Source organism: Protomyctophum bolini (assembly GCF_963924005.1).
Source record: "Protomyctophum bolini genome assembly, chromosome: 22".
In the NCBI taxonomy this organism is placed as follows: Eukaryota; Metazoa; Chordata; class Actinopteri; order Myctophiformes; family Myctophidae; genus Protomyctophum; species Protomyctophum bolini.
In genome coordinates this window covers 6959571-6971694 of record NC_137883.1, presented here as the reverse complement: position 1 = coordinate 6971694, position 12124 = coordinate 6959571, and the positions used below count along the sequence as shown (strand labels likewise).

The 12124-nt window shown below is 43.8% G+C and overlaps 1 protein-coding gene across 3 annotated transcripts in view; it reads left to right on the top strand.

The window, feature by feature from the left end:
• Positions 1-2840: 2840 nt before the first annotated feature.
• Positions 2841-12124, top strand: part of LOC308310090 (retinoic acid receptor RXR-alpha-A) — a gene marked incomplete at its 5' end in the record, with an annotated part of 32994 nt that continues 23710 nt past the window's right edge. For 2 of the 3 annotated variants that reach the window (XR_013963457.1, XM_080756180.1), the window contains 2 exons: positions 2841-3000; positions 8409-8588. Coding sequence is in view for 2 of the 3 variants with exons in the window: in XM_080756180.1 (XP_080612306.1) it covers positions 2841-3000; positions 8409-8588 (340 nt within the window). The remainder of the gene's footprint in view (positions 3001-8408; positions 8589-12124) is intronic. The other variant, XM_080756181.1, reaches the window with a different exon arrangement.

The window sequence follows — 12124 nt, the reverse complement described above, 5'->3', positions numbered from 1 at the left end:
GGGATGTGGCTTGTTGTAGTATCGTGGTTTTTTCCAGTGAAAAATATACTCAAATTAGACCTGAGGCCGATTTCTAAGAAAATTGCCTTATAAATCCTGACGGTTTTCTGAAAAAAAAAAAAAAACCAATGGTTCTCAAACTATATGTAAGCAAAGATTTGAGTTAAAAACTTTCACTGCGGAAGAATATATATTATTCAAAGATTTGCGCCCACGAGATTTTTTTTTTCTTCAAAAACAGCAGACCTACAAGCTCGTGGCGCGCTATGAGCAAAATGTACTCAAAAAGTAAAAAAGTATTGGCATCAATATGTACTTAAAGTAGAAAGCACTCATTAGGTTTTCCAAAACATACACAAATCATTTGAAAATTGCAGATCGGCTATATTTTCAAGTGGCCGCAATGTATTGTATATATACTGTGGGGCTGAAGTGGTTAATGTATGCTTTGTTGTAATAATCAAACTAACTAGTAACTGAAGCTGTCATAAGTATAGTGGAGTAAAAGTACAATATTTGCATCCGAGATGTAGTGCAGTAGCAGTAAAAAATGAAAGTATTGGAACTGGGAAATACTCAGGTAAAGTACGAATACCTCCAATTAATTGTACTAAGTAAATGTACACTTTCCACCACTATTGATATTTCCATCATGATTCCAGCTAAATGGTGCCTCCTCTGTCTCGCCTGGTGCTTCCCTTCCCTTCCAGACGCAGTCTCTCTGTTACAGTATAAGTCCTATATTTAGAGCCAACAAGGCGTGTTGTTTGTGCTAACGGACGTTTTGTCTTGTCCCGTGTGTGTGTGTGTGTGTGTGTGTGTGTGTGTGTGTGTGTGTGTGATTGTGTGGGGCGACTTAATGAAAACATGTCTGGGTTGCCTGCTACGAGGTCTCCGCACTGCCTGCTGCGTCGCGTGCGTTTGCATGAATGCATGCATGTGTGTTTATGTCTGTGTCACGTATGTGTGCAAAATGTGTGTGTACCGTATATGTACTGTGCGTGCCGCGTGCGTGCGTGTGTGTGTGTGTGTGTGTGCCCGTGTTACCATGAATACATGCATGTGTGTTTATATCGTCTGTCTGTCTGTCTGTCTGTGGTTGGCATCTGCACCGGTTTGAGTGATTGATTGTAAGTATTTATTAACAGTTTGCAGAATTGCAGTACATTTCAAGCACAACTCGCTACAGCTGTTAACACTTAACAGTGAGTGGACGACCCAATAAAGCACTACACTTGTTTACAAGAGGGTCCACCTCGTTCAATTCATCATACGAGTACCGCCGGTCTGAGTACTTTGGAGAGCGTTCTAATAACCACCTCCAGTGCAATCATTTCATTAAACGATGTCTTCAAAACGGTGAAGCACAGTGTGGCTGGCTACAGATCCAGCGCTGCTTTACACAGACCCAGTATTTTAGGGTAACTCGCATATAGGCCTTTTATAGTGGCATACTGTACGTTTTCCTCTTTTAAGCAGCAGCGAAGGGGAGAGAGAGAGAGAGAGAGAGAGAGAGAGAGAGAGAGCCCACCTCGCGGCGTCGCTCCCCGTTGCTAAAACAAAGAGCGGCTCTCTTTATATCCGCGGCGCACACTGTTAGATCTCGCGTCAAGCGCTGCGCTAATACAGCGCCCGACATTTGGGAGCCGGGAGGTGCTCGTCGAGAGCATGAATAAAATAATTCCAGGGGTAGAGGAGAGAGAGAGAGAGAGAGAGAGAGGGGGGGGGGGGAGGGGGAGAGGGAGAGGGGGGGAGGGAGGGAGGGGGGGAGGGAGGGAGGAAGCAAACAAAGATAGCCGAGGAAGGATGAGAGAAAATCTAGAGGGGGCCAAAAGATCTTCTTTTAGAATATGTTTGACACTTATATGACACTGTATGACACTAATGTATGGCACATTAGTGAGTCCACTAGTGTTATTAGTGGTTCTCAAATGTTTTATTTGCAAGCACTAACTTTAACTCTGGGAGTGTCGGAAGGGTCCATTTGGTCCCATGGTCATTCAGGGCTATCTATTTGTGTTTCTGGTATTATTATTATTGTCCAACTCGTGTTGTATCCGTCCGTGGCAACAATGGAACAAAGATGTCCGCCACAAGCCAACATGGCGATGACTCCTGATCATGCCTGGCATGTATTCGGCCAACAGATTCTGTGCACCAGGGACCCGCCGTACGAGATTTGTCAACATTTTCTTTTTTTTGAGAAGAGATGATGCAACATGCTGTGACGCTTGTACATCACCACAAATAGTAGAAGAACAACAAACAAAAAAGTGTTGGGGGGGGGGGGACTCGCTGGAACCCCCTCAAGGACCCCTGGCACAGCGTGGTGGACCCCAGGGGCGTGGTGGGGCTCTGGAGATAAGGACAGTGCCACTGCAAACTGCGGCTCATCTGCCTGTCATAATATCCTTCGCAACGTCCCGCATTCAGCTGCAACGGGCTTAGGACAATCTGTACTGTACTCAACATTTAACATAATATACATTCAGACCGTATAGGACGTGTACAAAGGTCATATCTAATCCAATCCAGTGGACGTGTACACTTATCAAACACGCACACGCACACACACACACACACACACACACACACACACACACACACACACACACACACACACACACACGCACCAGGAAGGACAATTACAACCCTGTGCTTGACTCCGAGGCACCGCTCGCTTCACATTATGGTGTGATTATTATTATTTGTATTATTATTATTATTTGACGCTCCGCCCCCCCTCTGGTTGTGACCTGTTTTTTGCCGTGTGTGTGTGTGTGTGTGTGTGTGCGTGTGTGTGTGTGTGTGTGCGTGTGTGTGTGTGTGTGTGTGTGTAGATGTTCCAGCTGAACTCTCCGATGAACTCCATCAGCAGCTCGGAGGACATCAAGCCCCCCCTGGGTCTCAACGGGGTGATGAAGGTGCCCCCCCAGCCCTGTGGGATGCCCCTGTCGCTCACCAAACACATCTGTGCCATCTGCGGCGACCGCTCCTCAGGTGTGTGACCGCCGCCGCCCCGCCCCCGCGCCCCTGCTGGAAAGTAACCAAGTATACATTTGCTTAAAACCCCTTCTGGGCCGGAACCCCCTTTTGGTGTTTTAACCCATTCTGACCTGAGATCAGATTCATACGAGGTTTCCACTGGGACACACACTGGTCTGATTAACCCATTCTGACCTGAGATCAGATTCTAAAAATGTCAGTCGTTCTTCGATTTTTCAAAAATAGCAGACCTACAAGCTCGTAGCGCGCCACTCGGTGGCGCGCTATGAGCTTGTAGATCTGCTGTTTTTCAATAGCTAAAGCATAACATGATGCTAACACCAAAACGGGTTCCCGTTCAGAATGGGTTAAAACCCATTCTGGGCCGGAAGCCCCTTTTGGTGTTTTAAGTAACCATCATTTTAAACTTTATCTCTTGAAAAATAAGCAGATCTACAAGCTGCTACAAGCTTGTATACGGTAGGTCTGCTATTTTTGGAAAAAAAAACGCACATCTTTTGAATATATTATTTCACAGTGAACGTTTTAACTCATACCTTGCGCTTTTGGGGGGGTCCCTGAAACTACCTTATTTTCAGATGGGGGGGTCCGCGGCCAAATTGAGATAAATCTGGGGGTCCTTGACATGGAAAAGGTTGACTGACATAGAAACATGAGGTCTTTCAGAAAACCGTTTAGAGGACATTTGTAGAATCGTCCTCGGGTCTAAAAGTACAATTTTGTGTGTGTTTTTGTTTTCCATTTCTAGTACTTTTACTTCTACTCAGAAGGCAAATGTTGTACTTTTACTCCACTATACCTGAAAACTTTAGTTATGCAAAAAATGTAACCGTTTGTGGGAGATTTTTTTTTTTTGGGGGTATAAATCCTTACACATGATCACAGGGGTGACGTGACATTGTAATTGGCTAGCAAGATCAGTGGGAGGGGCCTATATATGTGAGCTTGTAGATCTGCTATTTTTGAAAGATGTTGAAAACTTGAAATGGGGAATGCTGCATAATGAAAACTTTCCACTTTCCTGGTACTTTTGAGTACTTTTTGATACCAATGCTTTTGTGCTTTTACTCAAGTAAATTTTTAATTCAGGACTTGTACTTTCTACATTACAATATTGCTACTTTTACTTAGGTAAAACATACAAGTACTCTTTCCAGCACCACCAATGAACCGAAACATACGGGTTGTTGCATGTACTAAACACACACGTGCGCACACACACACACACACACACACACACACACACACACACACACACACACACACACACACACACACACACTTATATTGCATTTTCTTTTACATGACTTGGGCGTGTTATAACGTAGTATAGACTCTAGAAAAGCATTCCAGCAGCCAGCTCGTAGCATGCTTCGTTAGGCAATAGACTTCCAATCCATACCACCTGGGTTGAGTGGGTTCGTAATAGTAACGTCCGACGTACTGTAGACAGTGCATGTTGTTCACCCACATGCGCTGCGTCGTGCTTGCGGTTATGGTTAGGTGAGGGTTAGCAATAGTAATGTCCGATATACAGTACGTATAGTATAGGCTAGGTCTGTGGCTTTGTGTGGTGCCACTCAAAGTGACTACTGGGTTGGGCCCTAGTATGTCTGTCAGAAGACGCTGAGGGGCGATTTCACCCGCGTGCGAATGAACGTGGAACAAACTGCTGCACCTGGAACTTAATTGGAGCCAGAGATACAGACAGACGATCCCAAATACATGAGTCGTGTATTCAAGGCCTTTTATGAACAAGCAAAGCCACTCGCATCTGTTGGGAGTCTTAACGGCAACACTGGGCTCCGGTGTTGCTTTCCGAATCAAACTGAACACGCATCAAAGAGGAACTCTAATGGGATTCACACAACCGAGGTGCTTTACAACTCGATACAAAAACGGTACCTGAATGACTGGGAAGGAGAAGAAGGGCCCACGGGGGGGGGGGACATCTTGTGCACATTAATATGTAGAAATAAAGACACAAAGGTATAAACCGAACGCAATTGTATATTATCCACAGTGGTTGAAGCGCACACACGCGCGCTCATACATGCACTATAGTCTCTCGAGCCGCAGACTGTTGTGTTATAGCTCACATAACATTAAAAATGCTTCCACGTTCCGCCTCTCAGCCGCACGTCGGTAAGCAGTGGGGAAAAAAGCACAAAGAAAATAAAGTGGGTGTCCCCCGTCGTTGCCCCACTTTTAGCAGTCACGTAAAATGTATAAGTCCTACCGGAGATAGTTTAGTCGAGTGCTTATATGTAGCTTGCTGCATATTCTTTTTATTACATTTTTTTTTATGGATTTTAAAGATATTTTAAAAGAAAAGTTTCCCGTCACACAACTTCTGTGAGGCACAGTTCCAGAAGTTTGTCGAAGAGTTGCCCTCATGGCTGGAGATGATACAGCATGAAATGTGCTCTCTTCACTACACACCCCCATACTGACTATAGTGTTGATTTTCGACACACGGAAAAGGTTTGTCGACTACCTTTTTTTCTAGGGATGCGCCGAAATGGAAATTATTGGCCGATACCGACGTTACAAAATAACAATATAGCCGATAGCCAATGGTGACTAATATAGTGATACCAAGGCACCGGCTCTCCCCGTCACCCCAGGTGGATGCGTCGTGCTTCTCGCCCTCAGGGTGTCTTACTGGTATTAACTAGTGCACACAAACGTAACACTCTTGGAGTTACAAATTGATAAGAGGAAGCTTGTTATGACACATTTTACCAGTACTTTTACTTCTACTCCACTACATCTCAGAGCCAACATTTGTACTTTTACTCCACTACATTTATTTGAATTTCTTTGTTACTAGTTACTTTGGCGATTTGATTAGAAAAAAACTTCAACTATCCACTTCAACCCTATACATTTTGGCCATTTGAAAATTGCCGGTCTACAAGCTCACAATGTGAGCTTGTATATCGGCTATTTTCAATAGATTTTGTACACATTTTGAACTGCAATATGAGCACTTTTACTTTTAGTACTTTAAGTGCATTTTGATGCCGATGCTTTTGTACTTTTACTCGAGTACATTTTCAATTCCAGTACTTTTACTTGTAACCAAGTACTTCTAAATTGCAGTATTGGTACTTTTACTTAAGTAAAACAATTGAGTACCTTTTTCCACCCCACTGCGTCTTAGCTTGATTTCCCTGCATTGTCCATTTTAATGGACAGGGAAAACAAATGGGCCCCAGTAGTGTGTGTGTGTGTGTGTGTGTGTGTGACTTGAAACCTACTCGTGGAGGTGAAACACATAGCCCTTTCATACTGCGTGTGCGTGTGCGTGTGCGTGTGCGTGTGCGTGCGCGTGTGCGTGCGCGTGCGCGTGCGTGTGTGTGTGTCTTTTCCCTGCATGTTATGGACCTCTTCCATTCAGCTGCGGTCAGGGAGTGTCGGGTCCGAGTCCAAACTAACATTACACAGTAAAAAAGCAGTTAACTACATCGTAGTAAATCATCCCTGGCAAACGGGCTGCAGTGTGAGAGACCTTGACGCTTAAAAAGTTGTATTTCAGTCTCGGTGAATTTATTGGATCAAAGCATTCATGCATATAACGTCGTGCCAGCTGTTAATGTAACAATTGGCAAAGATATCACCAGAATATATATATATATATATATATACCAATGCCAAAACTAAGGCACTTGTTTTTCCAAGATCCAGACGTTATATGTTTTCTTTCCCATTTCCTTCAAAGTAACAGAAATGCAAGGTCCCATGCACCCCCACAGTAACGGCATTCCGCGCATGTGCCGTATACCGCTTACACATTATTCACTGTGTCATTAACCCATTTCGGCCTCAAGACGATTCTACAAATGCCTTCTAAATCTTGACAGTTTTCTGAAAAACCCCATGTTTCTATGTCAGTTGGTGCTTAAACATTTTCATGTCAAGGATGGCCGCCAACTGAAAATATGTTGTTCCAGGGACTCTCTGAAAGACCTCCCCCTGGAAGCAAAGATTTGAGTTAAAAAAACGTTCGCTCTGAAAGAATATATATTCAAAGATTTTCATGATTCTTTTCAAAAATAGCAGATCTACAAGCTCGTATGAAGCTTGTAGATCTGCTCTTTTCCAATAGCTAAAGTATAACATAATGCTTAAAACACCAAAAAGGGGTTTCCGCCGCCCATAATGGGATAATCACAAGAGCAACCTTCGGTCTTTTGGTTGTCATGCCAACACTGTAACCAATAACAAAGTGACCTTTTGTTATTATTATTATTTTCTCGCACTCACACTCAATATGGGCACTATTCACTCGGACACAAAAGGTTTCATTCGGTATGCTGTTATATACAAAAATCTAATTCAGTTCTCAAGGATTTTCTTTTATTTCTTCCTGGGCATACTTCAGTGCTGACCGAGGACCACCGCTCCGCATTGAATGTTGGAATCGCTGTATTGTACCCATGTTGTTTTCCGCGCCACAGATTGACGACGCTGCGGTCAATGTGCACTTATCTGCAATTTGCAGCGAGAGCAACCGGATAATATGCTTTTAATAATAGCGACTATTTATGAATTCTCCATATTCCATTGTACCGTGTGTCCGTTTTGTCTGTTGTTGTTTTTTTTTTTAATCATCTACTTTCCTGTGCATTTTGACATTTCACAATGCATTGAGGTGCACTATGTGTGTGTTGCATTTCAACGAATACAAATAACTACTGAAAGAAATAGCAGTGGCCTAGTGGCTAGAATGTCCGTCCTGAGACCAGGAGTTCAGTCCTCGGCCGAGTCGTACCACAGACGAAAACAAAATGGGACCCAATGCCAGAGTAATCGAGATCAGAGTAATACTATAGATCACTCTGATCACTAGATCACTCTGAGTAATACTCGATCACTCTGCTCACAATGCCTCCCTGCTTGACCCTTTCACCCAACAATAGCTGAGACCATGATTCTACAAATGTCTTCTAAATCCTAACTATCCTGAAAATAAACCCATGCATCTACGTGCGGTATGTCAGTCATTCTCAAACTGTTTCACGTCAAGGACTCCAAAAATAATGTGTAATTGGCCGCCGAGCCCCGTCTGAAAATATGTTGTTCCAGGAACCCCCCCCCCACCAGAAGCAAAGATTTGAGTTAAAAACGTAATAATTCAATGATTTGCACACGTTCTACAAAGAGCAGATCTACAAGCTTGTACTGCGGCACTCGGTGTCGCGCTACGAGCATGTATATCTGCTATTTTTCCAACCGCTAAAGTTTAAAACAATGTTTAAAGTGGGTAAAAAAGCTACAGCGACACAGACGTTCCAGGTCTTAACGGGGGTTAAAAAAAACCAAGACTATGGTGTATAGTAAGTGATTTACACACAGCATCTCTCCATCTCTCTCTAACATCCCCCCCCACCACGCAGGTAAACACTACGGGGTCTACAGCTGTGAGGGCTGCAAGGGCTTCTTCAAGAGGACGGTGCGGAAGGACCTGACGTACACGTGCCGCGACAGCAAGGACTGCATGATCGACAAGCGGCAGCGGAACCGCTGCCAGTACTGTCGCTACCAGAAGTGTCTGGCCATGGGCATGAAGAGAGAAGGTACAGCACATGCCGTAGAGGATAGAGTAACATCTAAACACACCGCAGGCACCACAGACTCACCCCCTCTTCCAATGTCATCCACCTGGTGATCACCAGTAGGTTATACTTATCAAGTAAGACGCGCGGAACGCGGGAAGCGAACGCAGCTCGTAAATTGCAATAACAATTCGAATAAATTATGTACTTTTTTTTAAGTTCTCTTTTGTTTTTTTAAGATTATTTTTAAGTTGCGTTTTATTTTTTTATTTTTTAAGGTTTTTTTTAGTGTATGTGTGTGTGCGTGCATTTTTTTTTAAGTTAAGTTTTTTTTAAGTTAAGTTTTTTTTAAATTATGTTTTGTGTGTGTGTGTTTTTTTTATTTTTATACAGCTGCCCCCTCTGGTGGCAGGCTGGTGGTGTTACAGCGTGACAGACACAGACACAGACAGACATTTTAGGCCAGCTTCTATAGTTAGTGCTCACTGCGTTCGTACCGACAAGCTTTGAGCTTGTATATCTGCTATTTTTCAACACCAAAAGGGGTACCGCCCAAAATGGGTTTTAAGACTGATATGAGGTTAGGGGACTTACGTGGCCGGTTAAGACTGATATGAGGTTAGGGGACTTACGTGGCCGGTTAAAACTGATATGAGGTTAGGGGACTTACGTGGCCCGGTTAAAACTGATATGAGGTTATGGGACTTACGTAGCCCGGTTAAAACTGATATGAGGTTAGGGGACTTACGTGGCCGGTTAAAACTGATATGAGGTTAGGGGACTTACGTGGCCGGTTAAGACTGATATGAGGTTAGGGGACTTACGTGGCCGGTTAAAACTGATATGAGGTTAGGGGACTTACGTGGCCGGTTAAAACTGATATGAGGTTAGATTTAGTCGGAAACAATGCGCGCAACGCCATGTCGGACGTCTCTGAGTTTCCTAATCACAGCCAGTAGGCTCCCAGTGTGCATGTATTTATTATTATTATTATTATGTAGTAGGTCGATAAGATCACCTCGATATGTATAACTACTGGTTATTATAGGTTGATTTTCATTCGAATCCACTAACTTCTGAGTTTCGACCCACTTAAACCCTAACCATGCAATTCACCGGGTTCCCATGGGCTCTCTATTATTAATAGGCCACTTGCAGTTTTTGCTCTGCACTAAATGTCTTTGGCCGAAACATGTGCGATCCGCGAGCTCGTGTCGCAGCACGTCGTGAGCTTGTACTGTAGATCGCATATGTCCGTCTATTATAGCCCCCCCCCCCCCCCCCCAAGTTCAAGTGGTTTGATATAACTCTCTCTCACTCACACACACACACACACATTGTACACTATTAGCGAGGTCATACATGTGCCCTCTCTCATCCGCCACTGCTGCTTTTAATTGGCTCCTAATGAAAGGCGCCGTTGAAGGCACCGGGAGCAATCTAATCAGAAGCACCTGCTCAGTCGTCAGGACGTTGTGTGATTGGCTCATTAGCCAGTGTTTACCTGTAGAGGAGTCGTCAGGACGTTGTGTGATTGGCTCATTAGCCAGTGTTTACCTGTAGAGGAGTCGTCAGGACGTTGTGTGATTGGCTCATTAGCGAGTGTTTACCTGTAGAGGAGTCGTCAGGACGTTGTGTGATTGGCTCATTAGCGAGTGTTTACCTGTAGAGGAGTCGTCAGGACGTTGTGTGATTGGCTCATTAGCCAGTGTTTACCTGTAGAGGAGTCGTCAGGACGTTGTGTGATTGGCTCATTAGCGAGTGTTTACCTGTAGAGGAGTCGTCAGGACGTTGTGTGATTGGCTCATTAGCCAGTGTTTACCTGTAGAGGAGTCGTCAGGACGTTGTGGGATTGGCTCATTAGCGAGTGTTTACCTGTAGAGGAGTCGTCAGGACGCTGTGTGATTGGCTCATCAGCCAGTGTTTACCTGTAGAGGAGTCGTCAGGACGCTGTGTGATTGGCTCATTAGCGAGTGTTTACCTGTAGAGGAGTCGTCAGGACGTTGTGTGATTGGCTCATTAGCCAGTGTTTACCTGTAGAGGAGTCGTCAGGACGTTGTGGGATTGGCTCATTAGCGAGTGTTTACCTGTAGAGGAGTCGTCAGGACGCTGTGTGATTGGCTCATTAGCGAGTGTTTACCTGTAGAGGAGTCGTCAGGACGCTGTGTGATTGGCTCATTAGCGAGTGTTTACCTGTAGAGGAGTCCCGCGAGCTCTGTGACGCCGTGACGACGAGGAATCCTCCGCAGTGTTGTTTTTGGCAGTTTCAGTCATAGTCTCTTGAATAGTTTTCGTTTAGTTTTAGTTACATTTGTGTCACCTGGAATGTTTTAGTCTAGTTTTAGTCGACTAAACATCATAAGATTTTAGTCGACTAAATCTACAGTTGATTTAGTCGAACAAAACGGCCTTGATGCCGTCGTAATGACTGTTTTTACACTTTCTGAAAATAGTCGATCTACAAGCTCACAGCGCGTTGTGAGCTTGTAGATCGGCTATTTTCAGCATGAAGTGTCAAATGACTTGTCTTTTATTTAGAATCCATGCGAGTGTACTTGGGAACATATTCCCATATTTATTTCAATCAATCAATTGTGTTCCATCTACGATCAAAAAACGATGAAAACAAAAATCACACCTGTGTGAACCAAGTGGTGCAACTCCCCTCTCTCTCTCTCTCTCTCTCTCTCTCTCTCTGCTCCGTTAGATTAGCTTTATTATGGATCGCGCATGTGCGCTGCCGTCCACCTCCCATTATACAGGCAGTTGATTTGCGTCCAGCAGGTGGCAGCAATGTCACATACTTCTCTCGTTCCAATTTCACGCATGCGCACACCACTCATGCTCATTCACGTACGTACACAAACAGGTACACGGACAAAGCTGGATGTAGAAGTGGTTGCACCACTTAAAAATGTTTCGTACATTTTCCTACATTACATTTCACATTACGTTTCAATATTAATGATATATTGTCATTAAACTCGTGCTGTTTTACCAATCATTTGGCTTGGCCCACAGGCATGGGAATCGCTGGTGTAAATAATATGAACACATTTGTCACTCTTGAGATATTATTAAGCAATAACACACACGAGGCTTAGAATTTCATACAAACCGTTCCAGTCGAGATTATGTTGCTTAGCAACATTCTCGAGTCCTGAATGAACTTCTCTTTATTTGTGGTGCAGAGCCGAATAAACAACCGGATCGACAGCAACAATATAAACCGTTATCTCTCATATCTCGGTGAACAGTTTGCAATAGAAGTGTTTGTGTAAAAGCAAGGCCATGCTGTTAAATAAGATGTTGACTCGTTCATACCTTTGGCTCAGGCTGAGGTTGGATAACCAAAGCAACAATGAACGCCAGTAAAAGTATCAATACTGCAATGCGGTAATACTCTGTTACAAGTAAAGGTCTGGTATTCAAAATGTGCTTGAGTAAAAGGACACAAAGTATTCCCATGAAAATGTACTTGAAAAGTACCAAAAGTAGAAAGTACTTTAAGACAAATTTCAGGTTTTCAACTGCACGAAGACCTTTTGAAAATTGTG